The sequence below is a fragment of the Embiotoca jacksoni genome, unplaced genomic scaffold, assembly GCF_022577435.1.
Source record: "Embiotoca jacksoni isolate LCO1_2020_lvr unplaced genomic scaffold, fEmbJac1.0.p SCAF_3, whole genome shotgun sequence".
NCBI classification, from domain to species: Eukaryota; Metazoa; Chordata; class Actinopteri; family Embiotocidae; genus Embiotoca; species Embiotoca jacksoni.
The window spans coordinates 25,458,597-25,483,903 of NW_027185381.1; the positions used below are offsets into that span (position 1 = coordinate 25,458,597).

General features: G+C 40.9%; 2 protein-coding genes across 4 annotated transcripts; both read left to right on the forward strand.

Moving 5' to 3' along the window:
* The first annotated feature begins 4,611 nt into the window (after positions 1–4,611).
* On the forward strand, positions 4,612–13,715 carry LOC138206340 (probable E3 ubiquitin-protein ligase HERC3). 3 transcript variants are annotated; one of them, XM_069162966.1, is made up of 23 exons: positions 4,612–4,841; positions 4,954–5,077; positions 5,173–5,249; positions 5,663–5,884; positions 6,026–6,117; positions 6,825–6,955; positions 7,539–7,663; positions 7,746–7,819; positions 7,904–8,001; positions 8,542–8,601; positions 8,813–8,918; positions 9,109–9,304; positions 9,394–9,542; positions 9,667–9,783; positions 9,977–10,075; positions 10,483–10,650; positions 10,760–10,900; positions 11,110–11,276; positions 11,387–11,453; positions 11,557–11,627; positions 11,943–12,126; positions 12,223–12,325; positions 12,597–13,715. In XM_069162966.1, the coding sequence occupies exons 1-23, from the start codon at positions 4,622–4,624 to the stop codon at positions 12,800–12,802; spliced, it is 2,997 nt and encodes a 998-aa protein (XP_069019067.1). In that variant the 5' UTR covers positions 4,612–4,621; the 3' UTR covers positions 12,803–13,715. The 3 variants fall into 3 exon arrangements, with proteins under 3 accessions (XP_069019067.1, XP_069019068.1, XP_069019069.1); XM_069162967.1 differs by having other exon boundaries at positions 10,486–10,650; XM_069162968.1 differs by lacking the exons at positions 12,223–12,325; positions 12,597–13,715 and having other exon boundaries at positions 11,387–11,457; positions 11,943–12,031.
* Positions 13,716–14,279: 564 nt separating this feature from the next.
* On the forward strand, positions 14,280–23,312 carry LOC138205996 (probable E3 ubiquitin-protein ligase HERC3). Its single transcript, XM_069162406.1, has 23 exons — positions 14,280–14,519; positions 14,651–14,768; positions 14,945–15,021; positions 15,687–15,902; positions 16,102–16,193; positions 16,724–16,854; positions 17,400–17,524; positions 17,652–17,716; positions 17,844–17,947; positions 18,033–18,092; positions 18,171–18,276; positions 18,399–18,594; positions 19,087–19,232; positions 19,335–19,522; positions 19,597–19,669; positions 19,919–20,053; positions 20,147–20,287; positions 20,427–20,593; positions 21,116–21,179; positions 21,281–21,351; positions 21,442–21,625; positions 21,725–21,824; positions 22,380–23,312. Exons 1-23 carry the CDS (start codon positions 14,303–14,305, stop codon positions 22,598–22,600), a joined length of 2,997 nt encoding a protein of 998 aa, XP_069018507.1. The 5' UTR covers positions 14,280–14,302; the 3' UTR covers positions 22,601–23,312.
* The last annotated feature ends 1,995 nt before the right edge of the window (positions 23,313–25,307 follow it).

Sequence of the window (25,307 nt, forward strand, 5' to 3'; positions counted from 1 at the left end):
TATTCATTTTCAGACGGTCTTTTTTTTTATATCAAGTATTGAATTACTTACAAGCCAGTTCTTGTGAGGATGCTTCTTCTTTTCTTTTCTTTTTTTTATTTCACTGCACTGGTTTGAAAATCTTGCAAAAACAAAAAGAAATACATCGTCTGACCTTGACCGAGGCTCCCTCCCTCCCTCCCTCCCTCCCTCTCAAACTCCCTCCCCCCCCCTCCCTCACTACAGCCCATCCCGCCCTGTTTATGACTGAAACAACAACTTATTAATTTAAAAAAAAAAAAACTGAATTAAACAATATTAAAAGAGCGGGATTGTGAGTTCACGACATGAAACGGTTGCACAATCAGCGCACACACACACACACACACACACACACACACACACACACACACACACACACACACACACACACACACACACACACACACAGTGCGTTACAGTACCATCCGCTTTCCTTTCTTTATCTCCCTCCAGATTCCTCGTTGCATTCCTCGGCTCTCCTCTCTGTGAAAAAAAGAAAAAGGGCAGATAAAAAAAAAAACGAATGTGTTTTCTTTCAGCTTTTTCTCTCTCCAGCTGCTGCTGCTTCTTCTTCTTCTTCTTCTTCTTCTTCTTCTTCTTCTTCTTCTTCTTTAACTTCTCTCATCCTTCCTCAACCACCATTCGCTTTATTTATTTATTTTTTTAAGGTTTAAAAGTCACCATTTTGTTAAATTCTCTTTTGACAATCTCCTGCATGAAAACATTTATTTACACGTTTAAACCCCCCCTCCAAAAAAAACAAATGCTCCTTGATTCTGTTTTCTTTTTAAATGGAAGGAAGACAAAAGCAGCAGAGCGGAAAAAAAAAAAAAACACGAGACGGATAGAGACAGATGCGGCCATGTTTCTTTTGCTGAACTTTTATCATAAGTTTAGCCAAAGTGTTAGTGTAAATCAGACAACGTGTCCGATTGCCTCGGTGGAAATCCCCTGAAACTCCCCAGGGCTCTGGTGCTATATCTCAGCTGTCGGACGATGGCCTATATCTCCCATCTCTGTGTGTGTGTGTGTGTGTGTGTGTGTGTGTGTGTGTGTGTGTGTGTGTGTGTGTGTGTTTTCGGTGTTTCATCTCTATCCCGGCCTCCGGCCCCCTTTGAAGCGAGATAGCTGGTCAGTGTAACGGTTTTTGGTCCACTTTCAGTTGTCACATTAGACGCTGTTTTCTTAAATGTTCTACTTGGAGCAGATACAGAGAACATGGATCAGGACCCTTTAAAAAGTGGAGAAGGGAAAAAAAAAAAAAAAAATGCTCATTAATCACATTTTTACTTTAACAACCAATAAATAAATATATTTTTTTATTTGCTAAGAACTCACAAAAGTCCCCAAATTTGACACTTTTCCCGTTTTTTTGTTTTTGTTTTAATCTCCATAAGATTTTTTTTTTTATGGCTTTAAGTACCAAAAAAAAAAAAAAAAAAAGTTTTTACATGCAGCTCCACCAGCTGTTTTGTGTCTGTATCTTTGAGCCACATTGATGTCAATGAACGCTCTCTTCTGATTGGCTACCACTGTTCTGAGTGACACTCGCCCCGGCCAATCACAGGTTCTCTTTGGTGTCTTGACAGTCCAAAACAAATGAAGAAAACAAACTCCAAAAAACATGTCTGGCATATTACTCAAAAAAAAAAACTGAAGCAAAAAAAATATCAACTTTTTCTTTGTTTTTTTCAGGGGTTTTGAGTTGAAAACTGAACTAATATCGCATAACATTCAAGAAAAATAAATAAATAAATAATCCACCTTTTCTTCTATTCAAAGCGTTTTGAGTTAATATTCTTAATTTATCATCAGAATATTTCAGGATTTTCTTGAACTCATTCGTAGAAAATTAAACCTCTGAAGACGGATAACATTGTTTGCCTCAGTCATAATAACTGTTGCCGATGATAACGTGTTGATAAAGTAAACTTTTGCCCTCCTGTGAGTTAATCCAGTCGCGGTGTTGGCAGCGCACCGATTGTAACGTTCACGCCCCCACGAGGACGTTCACTTTCTGAAAAGCGGTTTCTAAATCATATTTTGTGTCCGAAGATACGAGCGGAGTTGACCGATGGCGTAACCACAATGTTTCCAGAGGCAATACAAAAAAAAAAAAAAAAAAAGAAAGAAAAGAAACAGCAGAAGAGTTTAAGAATAAAAATTTTTTTTTTTAAAATGTAAACATCAGAAAGCTCGTCTGCGGTCATCGTGATCTGCGATACGAGGAAGCGGAGACGACGGGATGATACGGTGGAGGTTTAGTTCCTGGTACGGATCAGCACAGCTCATTCAGGCTGAGGCCGACTAACACACACACACACACACACACACACACACACACACACACACACACACACACACACACACACACACACACTGCTGCTCTGCTGCAATAACTGTCAGAGACTCAAGTTGTAAAATCACAGCAGAGATTTGACATCAGAAAGTGCAGGAAAACGTTTCTGGATGAAAATACTAAATATAATCATTTATTTTGCTTTAACTCGCAGTGGCTCCACTCCTGTCTTTCTCATTTTGTTCCTCTGGGGTCGGATCTCAAAAAAGGGGGAAATCTGTTTTATGGCATAAAAAAAGGTGGAGGGGGGAGGGGTGGGTGTGACGTCCCTGCAGCCGACAGGGAGCTCAAACTTTGACAGATTAAAGGAGTGAAAGGCTGACGGGGAGGAATCACGTCCAACATCCTCCTCGGTGAGCGACGGAGGAGGGGGCGGGGGGGGGGGGGGGGGGGGTGAAAGGACTGGAGGGATTTTGAGATAAACGTCATGACGTCCCAGACGGGGTCGCGGACGACGGCGTCGATGAGCACGTGACGACAGGTGCATCGACGGGGACGGGGAGAGGGACGACGGCGTCGAGGACGTCCAACGAGAACTAATTCAACCGGTGTGTATTTTACAGTGCAGCCGGGCCGCAGAGGTCAGAGAGAGGTCAGAGAGGTCAGAGAGGTCAGAGAGGTCAGAGAGAGGTCAGAGAGGTCAGAGAGGTCAGAGAGAGGTCAGAGAGGTCAGAGAGAGGTCATCGGGACAAATTCTGGATTCTTTAAAGGTAATTTTATTTAAAAAAAATTTAAAAAACACCTAACCAAACTGACTGCTGCAAGTTCCTCTCGTTACGATGTTTTTCTTCACCGTGAGGGAGAAGAAAGCGAGGAAGAGGAGGGTCTCCTGTCTCTCTCTCTCTCATTGGGCTGCTTTGGAAAAAATCTTGAAATTGTCATTTGTCAAACAAATTCGAAGACAAACTGGAAACAGGAAGACTACATTTCCCATGAGGCTTTGCTGTTTTTCTACCAAGAGAATATTGACCTCAGGACAACCTTCTTCTTTTTTCTTTTTTTTTTAAAGTTCAAGACATTCGTCTTCAGTTTGATCAGTTTTTAGTCGGCAGTTTAAAAGACTGAAAAATGACTTTCAAATAAATAAATAAATAAAGTCTTTGCTTTGTGAGTTTCAGAAAGTTCAAGGCCAACTAATATTACCAAAGTGTGTGTGTGTGTGTGTGTGTGTGTGTGTGTGTGTGTGTGTGTGTGTGCGTGTGTGTACATGTTTATATGTCCTGGTGTGGACTTACTAAACATGAATACACACCAACCTATGGGGACAGGTGGGACTTTCGAGGCCCCCTGGGAGAAGAGTCTGTTTTTTTGAAGGGGTGTTAAGACTCGGTTTAAGATTAGTTTAGAGTTATGGATTAAAGTTGGGCACAAAGTGATGGTAGCAGTAAGAATAAAAGGGCTAGAGAATATAATATGTCAATGAAAATCCCCATTGCCGATAATGAAAAACAATTTTTTTTTCTGTGTCTGTTTAAACTCTGTCTGGACACACCGGAGGGACTCTGGCTCCACCTTGTGGTCGATCTGCGTCATCATTTCTACAAACGTGTCCGAGCTGAACCAATGACTCGGCATCTTTATGGTGATCCTCATGTGGTCACGTTTAAAAAAAAGTATTCAAATTGTGTATTGAAGTAAAAGCATCAATACAGAAATTTACAAATAACCAAATACAAGTAAAATTCCCGCATGAAAGATCTGACTTGCTAAAAGTACATATATATATATATATATATATATATATATATATATATATATATATATATATACACATACAAATGTATTTACTCATTTTGACTTTATGAATCAATCAAATGCGCATTTTACGAGATAAATATATAGGCTACATGATTTTTTTAATGCATTTTGAAAAATATTCAAACCTTGACAGAGTGAGGTAACTAAAGCTATAAACAATCATCTTCATCACCAGTCCTCCCTCCTCATCCTCTGCATACCAAAATCACGAAACAAGCCCGAAAAGTTACAGATTTTGTAAAATATTTAGTGCTGTATTTACGAAAAAAAAAAAAAAAAAATCGCCGAGTCAAGCTGCTAGAATCACTTTCACTTTAATTTCCCTGATTTACGAAACTGTTTGTGTCCGAAAGCGTGTTGTTAAGTTTTGTTTTCCAGCTGAGGAACTTTTTTGTTTTTTTGTCCTTGTAAGTTTCGTTTCAGGCTGACAGTGAACGTGACGCGATCAGCTGCTCCCGGTGGTTGCGGAGGCTCAGAGCCGACATGTATTCGTGGGGAGAGGACTGTCGGCGCGGGTTCTGGGTGAAAGACCCAAACTCGGCCGGTGCCGCGGAGGACGGAGTCGGTCACTTAAAGGTGAATTACGCGGTGGCGGATCTGTGCGCGGGTCGATGCGCGCTGGCGTTCGTCAAAGGGAATGGAAACGCGTTTATTATGCGCACCAACGAGGGCAAAGACGGGGGGAGAGTGAGAGGAAAGCAGAGTGAGCATCGGTTTTTATCAGCATTTATAAAAACAAGTTCACCTCTTGATTTATATATATATATATATATATATATATATATATAAATGTGTGTGTGTGTGTTTTCTTGCAGAGTTTGTGAAATGCAAAGAGAAGATCGCGGCTGTGAGTTGCGGTGACACTGATGTGGTCACACTGCTGTCTGAGGGAGGCTTGGTCCTCTGCGTGGACACTACCCTCTTTCCCTTCACACCCAGGTGAAGAGAAAAACAAACAAACAAACAAACAAAAACTGGCAATAGACGTGTAAAAATGGTCTTTTCCATAATCTAATTTCTCATTTCATTCTCAGGCCGCTGGAAGTTTTGTCCAAAGTACCGGTTGCTCAGGTTGCTTGTGGCAGTCAGCACTCAATTGCCCTGACTACAGGTACAGTAAAGCGTCCAGTAAAATTAATAATATACAAGCTGAAAGAAAAAAAAAATTGAAAAAAGCTCCACATGCTGGTTTGGAAACATACGTGTCTGAATGATCCGGACAGAAGGAGATATTGTTGTTGATTTTCTGCACTTTTTTCAAGTGAATTTTCAAACAATTTGGGTATTTTTGTATTAATTTTTAAAGAACTGGTCCTTTAAACAATCAATTAGAATCCTCATTACTACAAAATGAGTCACTTTTTATCACAACAAAGAGACATTACAAAAAAAAAGACATAAAGCCAGAACAAACAGATCCCAGGACCATAAAACTCTGAGTTCACTAATCATGATATCAGGAACTATGAAGTGGAACTCACAGGTGGTTATCTCCTCCCTTCCCCCCCCCCCCCCCCCAATCAGGCGGTCAAGTGTACACGTGGGGGCGGGACTCCAGGGGCCAGCTGGGTCTGGGGAGGCGGGACGCTGCTGTCAGTTCACCCCAACCCGTCCACCATCTGTCGACCATCCCGCTGGTCCAGATCGCTGCCGGAGGGGAGCGGAGCTTCGCCCTGTCCGTCTCCGGAGGCGTGTTCGGCTGGGGCGGGAACGACTGTGGACAGCTGGGCCTGGGAGACACAACAGGTACCCTTGTTAGAGTTTATTGTAGCTTTGATTCACTTTTCATTTTGAAATGTTACGTAGGTCGACGTCAGAGTGACACCGCGGTCTCTTTTACCGACAGAAGAGATGAAGTCACGCTATATCTTTATTTCCGTCCTGTAGACAGAAACACACCAACCTCGGTTCACTGTTTGAACACGAAGAAAACTATCCGCATTTCATGCGGAAAGGACCACACCGCTGTTTTGACGAAGGTTAGTCAACAAAAGTATTCTGACACTCATGTGAACCTAATACTATTTTTAAAGTCCTCCAAGACAAAAAAAAAAAATATGAGTTTAAATTGCTTCCACCTCTCAAAAAAGAAATATAAGAAAAGTTGCTGTTCCTAAATGCAACCACAGACAAAAATATTCAGCGGGTTTGTTTTAGGAATATTTCTGAAATGCAAAACTGGTCATTCCCATTTGACAATAAGTTGTTTCCTTAAATTACTGTCGATGAATATACGGTGATATTTACTGTACATTAAACAACAGACTGTACATGACCTGCCGTAAAGTGCAATACCACTGAGGGCCGCTAGGGGCAGGCTCGAAAAAAACCTCTTCTTTGAGCTCTGCTTTGTTCTCCGTCAACTTATCACGAACTTTGTTTGCCGTTTGACGCTCAGCAAAACCAACACCCCCCCCCCTCACCCCCCCCAAAAGAAAGTTGCCATAAAATCAAAACAATGAGCTGAAAGTGGCTAAAAACAGTAAATGTGGGATCGTTGACACCGTTCACATACAAGTAGTCTTTGTTACAAGTTAATACGAAATATTTTGTTATTGTAATTTTGAATTTAAAGCATTTCCCTGGGTGGCATATGCAAATTAAAAATGTTATCGATGGATTTATTTTTGTGAAAAAAAATCCTGACCCACCACAGAATGTAAAACTGTAATTTTCTGGTTCTCAGCAGGGAGCAGTGTTCACGTTCGGCTCTGGTCGACATGGACAGCTTGGACACAACTCGTTACGCAACGAGCTGCGTCCTCGGCTCGTTGCCGAGCTCTGGGGGTCAAAGGTCACGGAGATTGCATGCGGAAGGTACAGCGCTATCTCTTTCTATAATATCTGTCCATAATATCCATATCTGTTTTGAATCTTTTCCTGTTTTTACATTCGGTACTTTAAAAAAATTTTTTTTTTTTTTTTTTTTTTTTTTCTGTAGTTGCATCTGAATGTCAATATCTTGTCCCTGTTCAGTGTTTCCTTGTAGGATTAAAAAAGACACAGGAGCTTGTCTGACAATAGAAAAGCAATTTCTCCAGCCATAATTTGACAAAAAAGCTCAAATGAATAGATGTTCATTATTTAAAGTAACATGTAAAACATACAGAGTGACTCCCAAAAATTACATGAATTATCACGCAACTCCAAGAATCAGTGAAATATCTCGAAAACGCATTCGTCATGTGGTTAATTTATATTTTTACTTTTTAAATCTTGGGCTATTTTTGGATATTCTACTCCGTTTTATTTTATATCACCTTCATTAGTAGCTATTCGAAGTTACAACATCGAAATTCAAATTTTGTGTCAAACTCGAGGAATCAATAACGGAGACTCTTGGAACTTTTTGATCGCACTTCATATTTACGTCTCTGTTCGTGATATGTTATCTACTCAGACATCACACCTTGGTGATGACAGATGTCAAGAGGGTTTACTCCTTCGGTTGCCGCGAGCAACGGCAGCTGGGACGCGGAGAGGAGAGTCACCCGTCTGTTCCGCTACCCGTCCAACTGCCACAAGGTGACTGGATCTCCGGTACGAATGACTCAACTCATGAGGATGTAATTAATGAATAATCGTACATTTTTACTCATAATTTCAGACGCCGGCGACCGCAAAATTAGGAACATCTTCGCCGGAGACGACTGCTCGTTTGCGACGTGCTCGTCGGACGAGGTACCGACAGTAACGCGCAGGACAGCCAGAGGTGGAAGGAGGTTTTAATGAGGTGAACATGGACTCAACTCTTTTCTTTCGCAGGAAGTTCACAAAGGTTCAATCGCCGAGCACCGTCTCGACGGCGTCATCGACAAGTGGACCTCCGAATGTGATTCGAAGTCGTGGAAAAAGATAAAACAGTAAGTTTAAAATCGGTAGTGAACATACGTCATTTTTTTGTTTAATAGCTCGAATATAGACTGCATATAAAAGTGGACGTAGCTTCCGGGGTCTGAAAGATTAGGTCAGTGTGGATGTGCGTTAAGCTGCAATACCACCGAGGGGCCACTAGAGGTCGGCTACAAAAAGCCTCCGGCTCCATAGACTCCCATTCAACTTGTCTCATGAAATTCCAAGTGAATAAAATTCCTCTGCAAGTTATCTCGTTAGCTAAAGTCGCTCCTTCTTATCTGTTTTCTGACGGTCCATCTGAAAATAATCTAGTTGTTAATGAAAAAAAATAAGGCTCAGAAAGCAGTGTTTTTGGGGGCGTGTCTGTTTGATTGACAGGCCCGTGGTGCAGTCAGGTTACGGCTGTCGGTGGGCGGGGACGTAATATCGCCGGGTTTCCGGGTGACGACACTGCCAGTCGCCGCTTGAGCCCGACTTAAATAATTGATTCCGATCCAAACTTTTTTTTTCCTCTTTGTAATGGATTAAAAATGTTAAAACCTTCACAGGGAAATCAACAGGATGTTTTCCTCTGCATCTGGTCTGAATAAAAGCTTCCTCGAGCAAAGGTAAACACAGTTTTTGTGCATCTAACTTTAATCACATTTCATTTTTAGCTGTCGAAGGGGCGTTCCCAGCTGGTAAACTGTTGGGGAATTTTGGCAAAGCCATCACTCCTTCTTTGCATGTTTTTACCACGTCGAATTCTGTTTATGACACAAATACCAGAAAAACTGATGATATGTGGGTTTTTTATTTTTCTTCTTTTTTTTGTCTCAGCGGCGATAAACATTTCCAAACTTCGCCAACGTACTCCGGTTTGAACTTGACATTCGCACGTCGAGCTTTCAAGAAACTGGTAAAGAAGGACAAGGTTTGGTCAGAGGTGTGTAACCACAACAAATATAGTGTGTACTAACGTACTATAATCCGTGTTATTGCTGATGAAGCCTGCTTACTTTTTAGTGGTTTTAAATAATGACTAAATAGTCATTTTTAGTGACAGTTGGGTACGTCCCTGAACCCAAACTGTTGCCGAGGGACCGCTGCACACCTTTCTCTTTTTTTTTTTCCAGATCGAAGCTGTTCTTCTGCACTTGCTTCCTCTCCTCGATAAGAAACCGGTGGGAGTGGAAGGGTTGAGAATCTACCTGCTCCTCAATGAGCTTCTTCACGCGACCCAGAAACACAAGCGGCAACAGAGCACGAGGCTCGCCGAGGCCATCGCCGCCGCCGTCACGAGCCTGTCGGCGGACAGCCTGCAGGTCGTAGGTACTGTCGCCAAATACCCGTTTAATATCAGCAAAAACTCTCACAAATGACAACTGCTCTGCAACGTAACGATGCGTTTCCTTCTACAGGGGACTGGTGGTCCTCACTGTCGCTCTCCACCATGGTTAGATATGTTGAGGTGTGGAAGAAGACTTTCTCATTGATTCTGTCCTTCGACCCGGTTCCTCGCCACTCTGGAGTCAGAAACCTTCTACAAGTCCTCCAATATCTCTACAATGTTCGTATCATAATCCTCAACCAGTACTCCGACTCACTTTTAAAACAGAATTACCATTTTTGTCAATTTTTTACCTCATAAATGATAATAAATAACTTGTGAAATGTTTTTTTGTTTTTAAAAGGCAAACAGCAGGGTTGCCGAATCACAAAGGATGCCAGACAGCGACTTTTGTCTGTCGATTGACGACAAATTTCTAGATGAGGATCTGAACCTTTGGCGTCTACGCTCAAAACCATGGGTAAAAAAAAAAAAAAGAAAGGCAATGTATCTGTATGTCTTGGCTTTGAATCCACTTCATTACAGCTCTTTCATCATTCCTTTCTTCGGTCACTTTCTAGTCTATGACCGTTCAAGTTAGAGGCACCAAAAAATTCAGAGTTTTAATTGTTGTCATACACCTGACAGACCTGTCTGCTTTTTTTCTCTTTTAGTTTCGGTGTGCTCAGCCACTTATCCTGTGTGACTTTCCATTTGTGATGGATCTGCAATCAAAGAAAATGGTTTTTGACTTGAATGTTGAATACACCAAGGTAACTGAATTGGATTTTCTGTCCATTTGTACAAACATACATAGGAGCAAAATTGGCACGAACATTCACTTAATCCATAGAATGAACTGATTAGATTTTGGTGGTCAAAGGTTACGACGACTTCAGGTCCAGCACATTACTGTAAACGCAATATCTTCGGAAACTATTTGAAATCCTGGGGGAATTTCTTCAGATTCGCTAAAAAAAAAGTTCACTTGGACTCAAGGATGGCGACATGAATGTGAACTGCAACTTGATTAGCTGAACTTGTGCGGCAGTAATTCTAGCTTTCAACGGGTATTATCGTTGTATGGAGGAATACTTGTTCTCTGTGCGAGAAGCAAACTGAAGTAAGCTGTCAGTTACACAACACAAGAATGGTATGTAAAATAAAATCTTTATTCCAGCAGGCACAAATGAATCGAATCTTGTTGGAATATTTGGCGGAATTATTCTTCCTTCCCGACTATCCTGACGACCGCTTCGAACTGGACTTAAGGCGAGCGTCGCTTTTGGAAGACACCTTCGAACAACTGGCTGCTTCGAATCCCGACGACTACAACAGCACACTTGTGGTAAACACAGCAAGACCATTAAAAATGCTTGGACTATTGTTTAGTTATTACTCTTTTATAAACTGTGGTTCTGGCAGGAAAACAGAATTTGTGCTCTTGTGTCTTGCAGATCTATTTTGATGAAAACTATGAAATCGATAACGTCCACACCAAAGACTTTTTTTACGAAGTCTTTCACAAGATGGTGTCAGCTGAATCGGGCATGTTCATGTTCAATGACTCTGAAACGCTCGCTTGGTTCACCTCCACAGTGAGACTTTACTTTCATAAAGATTTACTAAAAATTTTCAAATTAAAAAAAAGTCTTCTCTGAAATATAAAGAATATAATCAGATTTCACAGCATTTCATGTATTTCTTATAACATCTAATCATTATACAACATTGAATTCAGATGAGTTTCATCAATTCTATCTTCAAGAAATGATTTGTTGAATTTTAATTGTTTCTACAACATCAGGCAGCAGAGCAGGACCAGCGATTCTTCCTGTTTGGGGTTCTGTGCGGATTGGCTTTGTACAACATGTGCATCATTCACCTCCCCGTCCCACTGGTTCTGTTCAAGAAGCTGCTCGGTGTCAAGCCTTCACTGGAGGATATGATCGAATTCAGCCCGAGTGTTGGCAAGTGAGTGAGAATTAATGTTCATTTAAATCATCCAAATTTGTAGCTCGAGGTGTTTGATCCCGCCGACCATCCTGTAAATATTGCACTCCTTGTATTTCATTGTTTCAAAGGAGTCTGCAGTGCATCCTGGACGACTACAAGGACGATGACATAGAAAACCTGTACATGGATTTTGTAGTAGGTATTTTGCAGATGGTTCAATAATTTGTACTCAGTTGATAACAATCTGTTATCTTTTTCCAAAGCAGTGATTCAATATCTTCTTTTTGTCCATTAACAGATCGTCTGGGATGGGACAGAGGTTGACCTTGACCCCAAAAATCCAGAAAAGCCTCTGACGAGTCAAAATAAGTAAGGACTATCAAAGCATTTATTACTCAAAATTTCCTTTTGTGTTTTGTTCTATCAGTGAAAGCTGTTAGTGGCCAGTATTAACTAATACAATTTTTTTAAGAGAATTTATGATTATGTAGCCTCGGGGAAGTATGTAAGTCGGAAAAGAGACCAAAATAGATCCTTGAGGTACACCAAGAGTACATTTTATAGACGAGGACACGGTGCCACTAAGTTTCACAGACATATGGCAGAAATAAAGAATTTAAATTCTTGACAGATGTGTGTTTTGGCCTAGTTTTTCAGAAATTACTATTATTATCCGTTAAACAGGAAGGAGTACGTGAAGGCCTACGTGAATCACGCCTTCAACGCATCTGTAGAGGCCAAGTTTCAGGAGTTCAGGCGAGGCTTCTTCCAGGTGTGCGACAAGGACTTGGTGAAGCTTTTCAAGCCAAAGGAGCTACAGGACGTCCTGGTGGGCAAAGACTTCCACAACTGGGAAAAGCTGAAACAGGTACTATCCAAAACAAAAGGGTCTTATTTTCTCTTTCTATCTTTGCTTGTTTTAAATACTGTAAGTTATTGTAACGGTCTCCTTCATTGTAATTAGAACACAGGTTATGAGGGTGTTTACCATGCCGGCCACCCCAACATAATGATGTTTTGGGAGGTTTTTGATGAACTGACTGAGAATCAGAAGAAAGCTTTTCTTTGTAAGTATTGAACCTGATTTAAACATGAAAAAAAAGAAAGTCAAATTGCTATTCTGCTCGACTATATCTGCCGAAATTACAGCAAAGTCACCAATTATGGGAACCCAATAAAGTCAATTATCAATATTGTTTTATTACCTGATATTATTTTAAGTTTAGATGGTTCTTAATTCTTCTTTCTGTCTGATGGAGTGGTGTTAAACTCAAAGGCAAACATTTTCAAAAGAAATAAAAAAGCTCACCGATTACCACTTTTTTTTTTCTCCACTAGGGTTTGTGACAGGATTTGAGCAGGTGCCTATTCTCGGCATGGACAAAATCAAGATGATAATCAAAGGTAAACCAGTCGGGGACCAGTACTATCCTGAGGCGCTCACGTGTTTCTCGACCTTGGAGCTGCCCGTATACTCGACCAAGGAGATCATGCAAGCCAAACTGACAGAGGCCCTGAGCAACAATAGAAGAATCCCTCAGTGATCAGCACTAAACTGCTGACTGTGTCGGCACAGAAGAGTGGACTTCGTGTTGCATTAGGCACTTTGTAAACGGCTGACCGAAGACCAGAACTCAGAGCTACTGCCAAAATGTAGAGCTACTGCGGATGTATTTGCATAACCGTGAACACAAGTGCTTTTAAATGGGTTATGATGATGAGAATAAGAATGTAAACTGTGTGTGTGTGTGTGTGTGTGTGTGTGTGTGGAGTTTGCAAGAAAGTCTTGAGTTATTCAATTCTTGAGATGAGTCTTAAATCTCTGTAAATACATGATTACAAAATAACTGCATTCAGTAAAGCTTAATAATCTACATTAATACAGTAGTGTCAATGTTTACATGCGGTACATGTATCAAGGGAGATTATTAAACGCTTTAATTTAAGGAAGTATTTGTTCTATGTAAATGTGTTTATGTGCAATAAAAACCATATTCCCGTATGTTGCTCGGCCTAATTTATACCTTCATACATTTGATGGTTACTGAGGATGCATGCATTTATCCTAAAGGTAGAAAAGCAGCATTTGTGTTCATAGAATAAATCCTGCTGCTGCATACAGACAACAACAGTTGGGAGATCCATTCATCTCGTAAGGATTACTATCTATCTCCTGTCAATTACTCAGATTGGCTGTATTTTAAAACCTCGTTTGGGTTTTTAATGTTACATTCTTCTTGAGGACTCTCATTTCTCTCCACTTATTATTTGCAATGATGAAAGAGGCTTCATTTATTTTATTTTTTTGAAACTAATGGTTGTGTATTTTACTTACATGTAATCTCCCTGTGCAAGGCTTTTTTTTCTTTCTTTTTTTAAGTACTTTTCAGTTTCCCCTTTCATTTGCTGTGTGTTGTTTATAGAGATTTGATGGTTGAATAAAATGATGGACACCCATGCATGCAAATTTGAATTGATATATTACTGGCGACCTATTCAAGGTGTGAATATAGATAATGAATGGATAAATGAATATTGATTATTAATGCTTATTGATTATTTTAGACTTCAGGCATGTCTGTAAGTGACTGAACCCACATCGGTTGATAGGGAAAGTCAATGCTAATTCCTTATTATGAAATAACTATACGTTATCTGATATTATTAAGTATTTTGTGACAAACACAGGTTTAGTTTCTCCGACTAAGAGGCAGTGAGTAATATTGATGGTGTCCTTAGATAACAGCCACATCTCTGCTGCTGCGAAATCTTCATTTGTGACGTTAAAGCCAAAGGTAACAACAGATATTACGAAAGAAAGGAAATTACAGTCGTGTACATACAAAAAACGATCAACTTCAGTTTCACTTTCGTGGCCTGATAAGTCTCCTGACTTACTGGGCGTGTTACTTTCGTTTCATCCGAAGTTTTGTTTTCCATTCCTCACACCGGAGTTTGCACTGCGAGCCAATCGGGTTTCATCTGTGACAAACAGCCGAGTCATAAAAAGCAGCAGCTGGTTCTGCAGTGCCACTTTTACCAACATGTTTTCGTGGGGAGAGGACCGTCGGCAAGGCTTCTACTTGAAAAAAGACTCGAGCATCTTAACAGCTGACGGCGTCCACTTCCTAAACCTCAACTTTGACGTGAAGGACCTTTCGGCGGGTCGCGGTTTGCTCGCCTTCGTCAAAAGTAGCGGGGAAGCTTTCATCATTCAAACGGACGACAGCGGAGATGGGAGAGCAGTCCGAGGGAAACAGAGTGAGCGTCGCTTTTATCCTCCCAGCTTCCTTTACATCTTTTATCTTCATGTTGGGTTTCTTTTTTTTTTCCCCCCCACGTCATTGATCCACAATCGCCGGCGTGTGTTTCCGTGTCTTGTGAATTCGCAGAGTTTGTTATGGAGAAGATTAAATCCGTGAGCTGCGGTGACACTGACGTGGTCACACTGCTGTCTAAGAGGGGAATAGTCTTCTGTGTGGACACGACTCGCTCTCCTTTCAAACCCAGGTGAGAGGGAATCATTTGACATGTGTGTGTGTGTGTGTGTGTGTGTGTGTGTGTGTGTGTGTGTGTGTGTGTGTGTGTGTGCGCGCGCCGCTTATTTCTTGATTTCTTGCCTGTTGTTGAATCTTCCTTATGAGTCCACTGATGATCACAGAGCGAGCCTGTTTCTGTCGTTGCAGCCCTCCACAAGCTTTGCGTGACATCCCGGTATCTCAGGTTGCTTGTGGGAGCCAGCACACAGTCGCCCTGACAAAAGGTACAGTTGAGTTTACGGTAAACGGTTGATGTACACATCATGCATCACGATGCCGGTATCTGTAAAGCAATCATCTATTGGCTCCTGCCACAGTCATTCCTTTCCAGGATCGAGACACAAACAGTGAATGTTAAAATCCTCCCGAGTTCTTCTCAAACATTTTGAACTCAAACTTCCTCCCTCAGAAAACTGCACCCGCACCAGACGGCAAATGTTAATTTAGTTTTTTTGGTTTCTTTTTGTATTTATATACAGGGGAGGGACTTTAGCTGACAACACCACCATAACTTGTGGAAAAAAATGTACTGATTTTGTATTTCATGAGAGAAGTTGAATGGGAGTCTGTGGAGCCGGAGCCGACCTCTAGCGGCCCTCGATGGTATTGCAGTTTAAGGCTCTTCTGCATTGGCATTATTTTTGAGACCGTAGAGTTACGTTCATTTTCATAAACAGTAAATGGCTTTGGCGTGCAAAATACATCATACGGAGGTCAATGCTGATCAGTTAAAGGCTGCTCCGATGGTCTTACAAGGAACCTGAGATATATACGCCTATTAGGATGCTAAGTGTGGCGAGACCCACATAGTCACAAGGGGAATTTGGGTTTGGTCTGGAGAGGATGTCAGAAAAGTGACGGCGAAAGTTCTGGTGATTTTTCCCTACAGGTGGTCAGGTGTTCACGTGGGGCCAGGACTCCAGGGGCCAGCTGGGTCTGGGGGGGAACGGGTCTAATTCACCCCAATACGTCAGATCTCTGTCAGGGATCCCGCTGGTCCAGATCGCTGCAGGAGGGGAGCACAGCTTCGCCCTCTCTTTCTCCGGAGGTGCGTTCGGCTGGGGCAGAAACGACCACGGGCAGCTCGGACTGGGAGACGCAACAGGTGCTCTAATGACGTTTCAACTATCTCCATTTTTTTTTTCACCCTTAATTATTTTCATTACCGTCACGGTTGGACTGAAAGTTAGTCGTCGGTGTGAGTCTCCTCTTTCCGATGTACATTCAAAGCGAGGTTGGCATGTTTATTAAAATATACGCCGTCCCTGCAACATGCTAACCTTTCATTGATATTTATCTTACAGACAGAAATACACCAACACACGTTCATTTCCTGAACACGAAGAAAACCGTTCACATTTCCTGCGGGAAGGACCACACCGCCGCTTTGACAAAGGTTAGTCAACCAACGTTGGCACTCAACGTTTTACTACCAGAAAAGAAAAAGAATAAAAGCTAACAGTGAAACCATGTTTGAAATAAATCTCCGGCGAAAACATTATCTTTAAACATTTATACGTCAGTTCAGACGATGTATTTTTATTGTTGCAATTTTACCTTTTAGCTCAGCCTCCAAATACAGGACGCTTCTGTTGCACAGTTTTATATCGATGAACGAAAATGAAGAAAAACAAATAAGCAGATAAATTGATTCAGAGCACAGAAGGACACGTTCAGCAGGCTTGATTAGAATCTCAGTTGGTCATAAAGGTACATTACCATTGGATGCTGAGGCATTTGAGTCATCAGTCAATGTCTGAAAAATTACCACTGGCACAGACACACCTTTAAGAACAAGTTATGCAGCATTGGGCCAGAGTAACAAAGGCGTGTTTGTGTCGAAGGGTTTATAGATGACACACTTGTGTAAACGCACGTGACAAAAATAAACACGGGACTATAAACGGTGTGTTTTCTGCTCGTCAGGGCGGTGGAGTGTTCACGTTTGGCTCTGGTCGATACGGACAGCTCGGCCACAACTCCACACGAAATGAACTACGTCCTCGGCTCGTTGCAGAGCTCTGGGGGGCAAAGGTCACCAAGATTGCATGTGGGAGGTACAGTACGATTATAAGTTTATGAAAAAACTATTTATTATTGACGCGCTTCCAGAATTTCATGTTTTTTTTTTGACCAACCTCGACTGTTTTTTGCCACTGTATTCAGCTGGTTTGCCAGTCAGTTGCTACCGAGGTGCATTATATAATATATATAGATATATACTGTACTGTATATATATATATACATACATATATATATATGTTGACTGTGTTTCTTGGTTTGTTTGTATATAATATATATAGATATATAATGTACTGTATATACTGTGCATTTTATATTTTTTACTGCTATTTACTGCTATTTTATTGCTTTTCTATTATTCTATTCTATTATTTTATTCTATTATTTCTATTATTATCTTATTGCTTCTGTATGCTGCTGTAGCGAAAAAATTTCCCCTCGGGGATTAATAAAGTAAATACCTACCTACCTACCTAAACGGTTTTCGAACGCTACAACAAAGTCCAGTTTGCGCAGGATTTAGCTGCATAAAAAAAAAAATCAAAATAAAATAGTGTTTGCGTTGTATTTCCTCCACCAGACATCACACATTGGTGCTGACCGACCCCAGGAGGGTTTACTCCTTCGGTTGCGGCCACCACGGCCAGCTGGGACACCGACCGGAGAGCCATCCATCTGTGCCGCTACCTGTCCGACTGCCACGGGGTGAATACATTTCTTAAATCACTGGAGTACAAAGTTGTTGTTTTTGAACTCTGGAAAATCACGCCATCCAGTAGTGTTGGCAAATTTGAAGGATATAAATAACTTTTAATCTCTTATTTTTTGCTAGGTCCCGGAATCTTAAACATCTACGCAGGAGAAAACTGTTCGTTTGCGACGAGCACACCTAATGAGGTACCAGCACAAAAACACTCATTTAAAAAAAAAAAAAAGCACAATCGTGTTTGTAATATATATTTATCCCAATTATTTCCACATGTAAAGTAATTTTTTCGAAACCGAAACATGAACTCTTTCACAGGCTGCTCACAGACGGGCGGACGTCGGCGCCAACAACACAATCGATGATTTGATTGACAGATGGAGCTCTGAGGGGACTTACAAGTCATCGAAGAAGACACTACAGTACGCATAATACAGTTGTTATTCTTCTAAAGCTATGAACTCTGTGCTCTCTGGGTTTTTCACTGACAATATGAAACCTTCGCAGGGGATTTCATGCGATGTTTTCTTCTGCATCCTGTATCAACCGAAGCTTCCTTGATCAAAGGTAAACACAGAGTTCACAATGGTCGCCTCTTCGCACCCGTCGATTTATTACATCTGAATGTCATGTCGTCTTCTTCAGCCAAGACAAACATTTCCGGACGTCGCCGAAGCACTCCGGTTTGGATTTGTCACTCGCACAACGTCATTTTGAGAAACTGGGAGAGTCGGGCGCCGTTTTGGCCGAGGTACGAAACTGAAACACGACTATTTAACGCGCGTTATCCGGTCGGTAATTAACACAGAGTGGAAAGTTTCCTTTTTTTTTGTCACGCTCCGCTCAAGTCACCGAGTTACGTTGCCTCGACAGGTCGAGACCGCCGTACTGGAGATGCTTCTCTCTCTTGACGTCAGTCCAGTGGTACTGGAGGGGCTGAGGATCTTCCAGCTTCTCACCGAGCTTCTGAACGTGATCCAGAAAGACAGAAGGAATCAGAGCTTTGTGCTCGCCGACATGGTCGCTGCTGCCATTCACCGACTCCCTGCTGAAAGCTTCCAGATTATAGGTAGACAACCGTTTGAACTATTTTAGTGTTTGAGAGGCTTCATTTTTTTTCTCCATCGCTCACAGGATCATGTAACAGTTTAATTCTCCGACCTTCGGCACAAACGTTTCACTACCAGTTTAGACAAAAATGGCAGGAAAATCAGTTGTAATAAGTTGTGTGCTCGTATGGAGTCTCGAGTGCGCCAATAGAACAGCTGTTGACTTTTTCAGATTTTAATCAGTTGATAAAGTGATTAATTTAGGCAAATTCACCTTTATAATTCAGATTAATTAAATAATATTAATGATAAAATGAATTTCAAAATGAACAAATCTTTCAAAATTTAAAAAAAAAAAAGTTGAAATAATGCACTGGTTAAAATATGGTAATATATATAGTGCTTTACAGTGTTTATTCATTGACAATCTTTTATTCTACTGGAAATCCAGACTTCATGTGCACGATACCGGCCTGTGAAATGCTAACTGTCACTAATGTTGTCGCCCTCAGTTGGCTGGTGGTCCTCGCTGTCGCCGTCCACCATGATCAGACATGTTGAGGTTTGGAAGAAGGCCCTGTCGCAGATCCTGTCCATTCACAATGTACCTCGCGCATCAATCAACAACATGCTGCTAATCCTCCAGAATATGTACAACGTCAGTATCAGTAATTCTTCTCACCTTTTCTACCATAAATACTTTTCTATTAATCTTCCATTTGATAACTACAAACTAAATTTACTTTTTTTTTCTAAAAAGGCCAACAAGATGAAGAAAATCCCTGAAACAACTTTTGCCTCAGAGATTAATGAAATGTTTCTTGAAGTGGATCTTCAGCGCTGGTGTGTGATGCAGACAACCCAGGTGAAAAAGAAAGTACTGACATCTCAAAAAGGACGTCAAGTCATTCCCTCTGGCTTCACTCCTGTTGTTGCACTTGTCGTATTGTGTTCATTCATGGAAAAACAAAAAGTGTTGTCACCAAATTTTGGTAAAAATTAATGACTGCCCTATTTTTCAGGTTGGGAATACCATTCCTGATGGATGTGAAGTCAAAGAAATATGTTTTCGACGTGAATGCCAGATGTACTCAGGTAATTTACCGTCATCTTGAACTGACTAAACTAGTTTAATGTAACAAACTGGGTTTGTCACAGGGTGACATTTTTAATCTGGTTAACCCAGTTTGTTACTTGACTATTTCATGAGTAAAGTTGAATGGGACTCTATGGAGCCCACCCCTAGTGGCCATCGGTGGTATTGTACTTCATGGCACATGTGATATTTCATTCCATAAAATTGAATTCGAATAGGGAAAATACGTTTTTTTTTTTTTTTTTTAGTGGGTACACCAGCGGCTTCCACTGCCAACTCAAAAACCCTTCTTTGAACTGAAGCTGACGCGAGCATTGCTTTTAGAAGGCACCTTCACACAGCTGGCTGCTGCACATCACAGTGCCTTGAAGAAGCCCCTTGTGGTAAATATTTGACTTTGCCCCGAAGGTTCAAGCACAGCCGGATCGTTTTGTTGTTGCGGTCATTAAAAGCGTCTGTAACTTTTTATCTCTCAGGTGTATTTTGATGAAAGCCCGAAGCTCACAGATGTCTACAAAAGAGACTTTTTCCACCACTTGTTTCCGGAAATCATGTCACCAAATTTTGGGATGTTCAAGTTCAATGACTCCAAAACATTGGCATGGTTCCCCTCCACAGTAAGACTTTACCCTCATACAGAAAAAAAAAAATCATGTTTTAACCATAGACTGCACTCAGGTTATACTTCAGATTATAAGCAATAATGGAAATATATGAAGTTTTAAAGATTCATTGTTTTTGCTTTTATCAAAGCAGCCAGCAGAGGACAAACCAAGCTTCTACCTCTTTGGGGTTCTGTGTGGATTGGCCTTGTACAACCAGAGTATCATATACCTACCATTCCCGCTGGCTCTGTTCAAGAAGTTGCTCAACATCCAGCCGAGTCTCGAGGATTTGATGGACTTCGACCCGCGTGTTGGACGGTAGGTGTCGATTTTAATTTACGAATACAGATTTTTAACATTGCGACGCTTGAAAGGCGGCAATATATTGTGACTACGAGGGGCAATCAAATGTTGCGAGACCTTTCCTGTTGCATGTAAACGGAGCGCAGTACAGTTGTGCGAAGATTGTGTTGTTGTAGGCGAAAAAGTCGTCCGGTTCCAATGAATTCACGGCGCACAACCTTGCAAATATCAACAAAAACCTACCCGGTTGCGCTCCTGACCTGATGCGCCTTTTCCGGTCTTTGACTGACGTTTTGCTCCTCTTGAAATGCAAATGGTCCTCAAAACACACCGCACGGCTTACTGGTTTACTGCCGTAGACTTTCTGAAGCATTACAAAGATCTCCGTTGCCGGTTTACTTGTACTTGTAAGGAATACTTACAAAAGTTATAGCTTCCCCCGGCACAGTCCTAGAACTATTTGATTGACCCTCTTACTGTAAGATAAGCAAGTTCACAGTTCTTTTAATGCAACTCTTTGTTTTATTCCGTTTCAAGGAGTCTGCAGGACATCTTGAAATCTGAAGATAAGGACCTAGAAGACCTCTACCTGGACTTTTGGGTTGGTGTTTTTCTTGAGACAATGATTATCTTATCTATTTATCCAAAACTTTTGCCATGATATCGCTAACCCAATCTTTTTCCCCCCTAACTAATTTACAGATTACCTGGGACGGGGTGAGGGTTGACCTCGATCCCCAAAATCCCGAAAAGCTAGTGACGGGTCAAAATAAGTAAGAACGCAAAATTATTTCAATCTACACTAGAAGCAGCATACATCCATAGAAGCTCTGTTTCAGTGCAACGTTTTATCCGCTAAACAGGAAGGAGTTCGTGGAGGCCTACGTGAATCATATCTTCAACACATCCGTGGAAAGTCTGTATCAGGAGTTCGAGCGAGGCTTTTTCCAGGTGTGTAATCGGGATCTGTTGAGGCTGTTTCGACCAGAGGAGCTACAGGGAGTGCTGGTGGGCCAAGACGTCTACGACTGGGCGAATCTCAAAAAGGTACCGTCAACTCTTTTGTTCTAGTTTATACCCGCATTTCTACAGCGTGTGCCTGATGTCACCATATCATTGTAACGGTCTGTTTTTATCTGTAATCAGAACACAGTTTATCAAGCGTACTACCGCAGCCACCCGACCATTCAGATGTTCTGGGAGGTTTTTGGTGAGCTGACTGAAGACCAGAGGAAAGATTTCATTTGTAAGCACTGGACCACATTCTTAAACGTTTGTCATTGCTGAAACCTTGAAGGCCCCTGACAAGTATATTCTTATATTGATGGATTAACAAAGCAGATGATGAACATGTCAGAGTTTAACTATGATTACCTATTTAATACCTGACTGTTTTAGTAGCCTATAATCAAAAATATTTTGATTTCATAAATGGTGACTATTTGGGGAAGTACTGGGATTTTTTTTTTAACTTTCATGCCCGACAGGACCAGTTAAAGGTACTCTGCGGACTATCTGACCACTAGCAGAGCTATCGAGCTGTGTTTCAACAAGGGGGCCCATTTTGTTTAGGAAATACGTACGTTCATCATGCAGGGCCCCCATTAACTCTGTGCATCGTGTTTTCATAAATATTTCCAAACTACTTTACCACGTGCACCTAAATTGCCCCTATTATTAAGATTAGTTAGTTATCAGTCCTTGAAAAGTCGAAAACCGTAATTTGTACAAGATAATCGAGTCAAAATGATGTTAAAAGACTAAAAAGTAACTACTTTCCCCTTCTGCGTGTGTTCCTCAGTGTTCCTCACTGGTTCCAGGAGGGTTCCTATTCTCGGCATGGACCAGATCCGCATGACGGTTCAGGTCAGTCAAATCCTGAACGGCTCCCACGACCAGCACATGCCCGAGGCACTGACGTGCCACTCCCTTCTGCAACTGCCCTTGTACTCAACCAAGGAGATCATGCGAGACCAACTGATTGAGGCCCTGAAAGAAGAGACAGGGTTCTCGAAGTCATAAGCTGCAGGACGGTAGCATGTGCTCTATCGCCGGTGGGAAAAATGTTGGATTTAATTCTGTTGTAGGTTCAACTTTCCTGTGCTACCTCAGCATAAAAGTAATCACACTGCACCGAATGCACATGACTTGTAAAACTTATAGAAGTGCACTTTAAAAAAAAAAAGGCGACTAAAGAGCTGCATTTTCAACCACTATGAATAAACAGCACAACTGAAGGCACATTTAAATTTAACGTGACGATTTTGTTTCAGACACAAAGTGCTCTAATTTAACTGATCATTTATTTATGTCTATATTATAAGTCTCAGGAACAACGCTTTTTTTTTTTTACGTGGATAATTATGCACATCCTAAAATAAAATAATCAAATATAGTTTGTCAGTTTTTACAGACAACCTAACAAATCTAATGCAAGTCAACATTGCTGTTTTAAACAGAATTTTTGTGAAGATTATAATGTTTTTGTTTATCAAAGAGGTGTCGGTTAAACCATGTGGCAATGTTTACACTTTGAGGATTCTGTTCAACTGTATTATATGTTTTAAAAGGAGGTAAATGGAGTTGGATTATATATTACTATTAATGTTTTAAGAACATAAACGTCAACCTTTGTTTTGTGTAAATTATGATGTTCTTAATTCCAATTATTTTACCAAATTTTCCACATGTAAAACTTTATATTTGAGCATGTTTCAATAATAAAAAATACTAATTTCTTATATTTGTCTTGGGAAATTTTCTTTTAAAAAAAACTTTAAAAGTCGCCTATTTCCTGAGGTGATCTGAAGTTTTGCGGTGTATCTAAATGACTTTACGAGACAAACAGTCCATTCGAGCCCGCTCGGCGTGTCGTCATTGGTTCGACCATCAGATGGCACCAACGTCAAATTCAGTGGCTTTAATGTTACAAAAACAATAACACGCATCTCTTGTTTTGAAATGAGATTTATGCATTTTAATTAAACAAGAAGGCTCCCAAGACCCTAAAATAACTCCGATCCAAGTGGGAGGAAAATGAAAACCGAGCTCAGGAATCTGAGGCCAATAAACCAGAGCAGAAAGCGATATATTATACTGATACTGAGGTCAAAAATGTCAAGAGACATAAACAGGGGTTAGAAACACCTGCTGGAAAACACACCCGTGGTGTTTTGCTCTTGTTTTCTGTGCAGTGATTGATTTAAACCATGAAATAAGAGACTAGTCAGATGGGTGTGTGTGTGTGTGTGTGTGTGTGTGTGTGTGTGTGTGCAGCTGGACGTTAAGAAAAGAGAGAGATAAAGAATAACAGCAACCACTAGATGGCGCCATTATTCAGCAGATTTCTGGCTGGTTCGATAAAACAAAGAGTAGCACGGATGAGATCATCTTGCAGACTGATGCAGCTTCACAGCGTTAACAATACCTGAAATCTAAAACCTACAGCGAATAACGCTACGACACCGAAGGCAGAGAACACCGGTGACATCAGATAAGATTGACCACGTGCATTTATAAAAATGACATCATTAATCAAATACCACTTGCCACGCGGAGATAGTGCTTGTATTAATATCTCCTGGACATCAGACACCTTATTTAAGTTTTATTTGAATTTCACTTGTAGCCCTCCGCCGAATGAATAAAGTCATCGGGTCATGGATGGACTAGCGAACAGTGAAGAGGCCTGTCAATCAAATCAATCAAAAAGCCACCACACAAATAAAGACTACATGGAGATGTCAAACGACACAAAAAAAAGATACACAAAATTACAACGAACTGACTAAAAATAACCAACAAAGGTGGCAAAATGACCACAAAGAGATGCAAATCTGCCACACAAAACTAAGAGAGATGCAAACAACCAAAAAAAGAAACATAAAGTTAGTATAAAGAGACGTGAAATGACCACAGACAGAAAAAGGACAAATTAGACACGCTTAGTAATGACTTTCGGTAAAACCTACAATGATTGCGTCGTCGATTCCGGCGTTGCTCTCCGGTTAAAGGTGTTGTGCTCGTTTATAGTGACGTCACCGCAAGACCTTTAACCCTTTCCACCCGACCTCACACGTCATTTCCGGGCAGGACCGAAAGTTTGGCACCTGACATCCTTCATTAACTACGTATTTAAAAAAAATAAAAGATCGTTAAAAGGTGAACGTAACCAATGAAAATGCAAATAAAACGTATTATTTTATTTATTTATTTACAAATGTTTTAATTTATAGTTTGGACATCCAGGTTTTTTTTTGTTTTTTTTTTATCATCTGCATTGGGCTGCTGGAGGTACAAAAAGATGACCACAAAGAAATACAAAACAACCACAAAGACATGCCTCAAAGATGCAAAATGAGCCACAAGAGACTAGAAGATCTCAGAAGAGTCTCAAAATTACCACAAATAGTCAACTAACACAAAGAGACACAAAACTACCACAAACAGATGTAGAATGACCTCAAATAGTCAAACCACCACCAACCAACCTGGAGGCCGCAGTTACAACAGAGCAGCGATCAGAGTGGCAAAATGAGCAACAAGATGTGTGGAAATCTTACCAAGAGTTGCAAAAAATCACGAGGAGACATGAAAAAGCCACAAAGAGGTGCAAAACGAAACAGACGGATGTGAAGCGTCCACTGAGAGGTGCAAAAACAACCTCAACCAACACAGTTAGGAAGAGACTCAAAAAGCCCACAAAGAGCTAAAGCATGTCTTCTTTTTT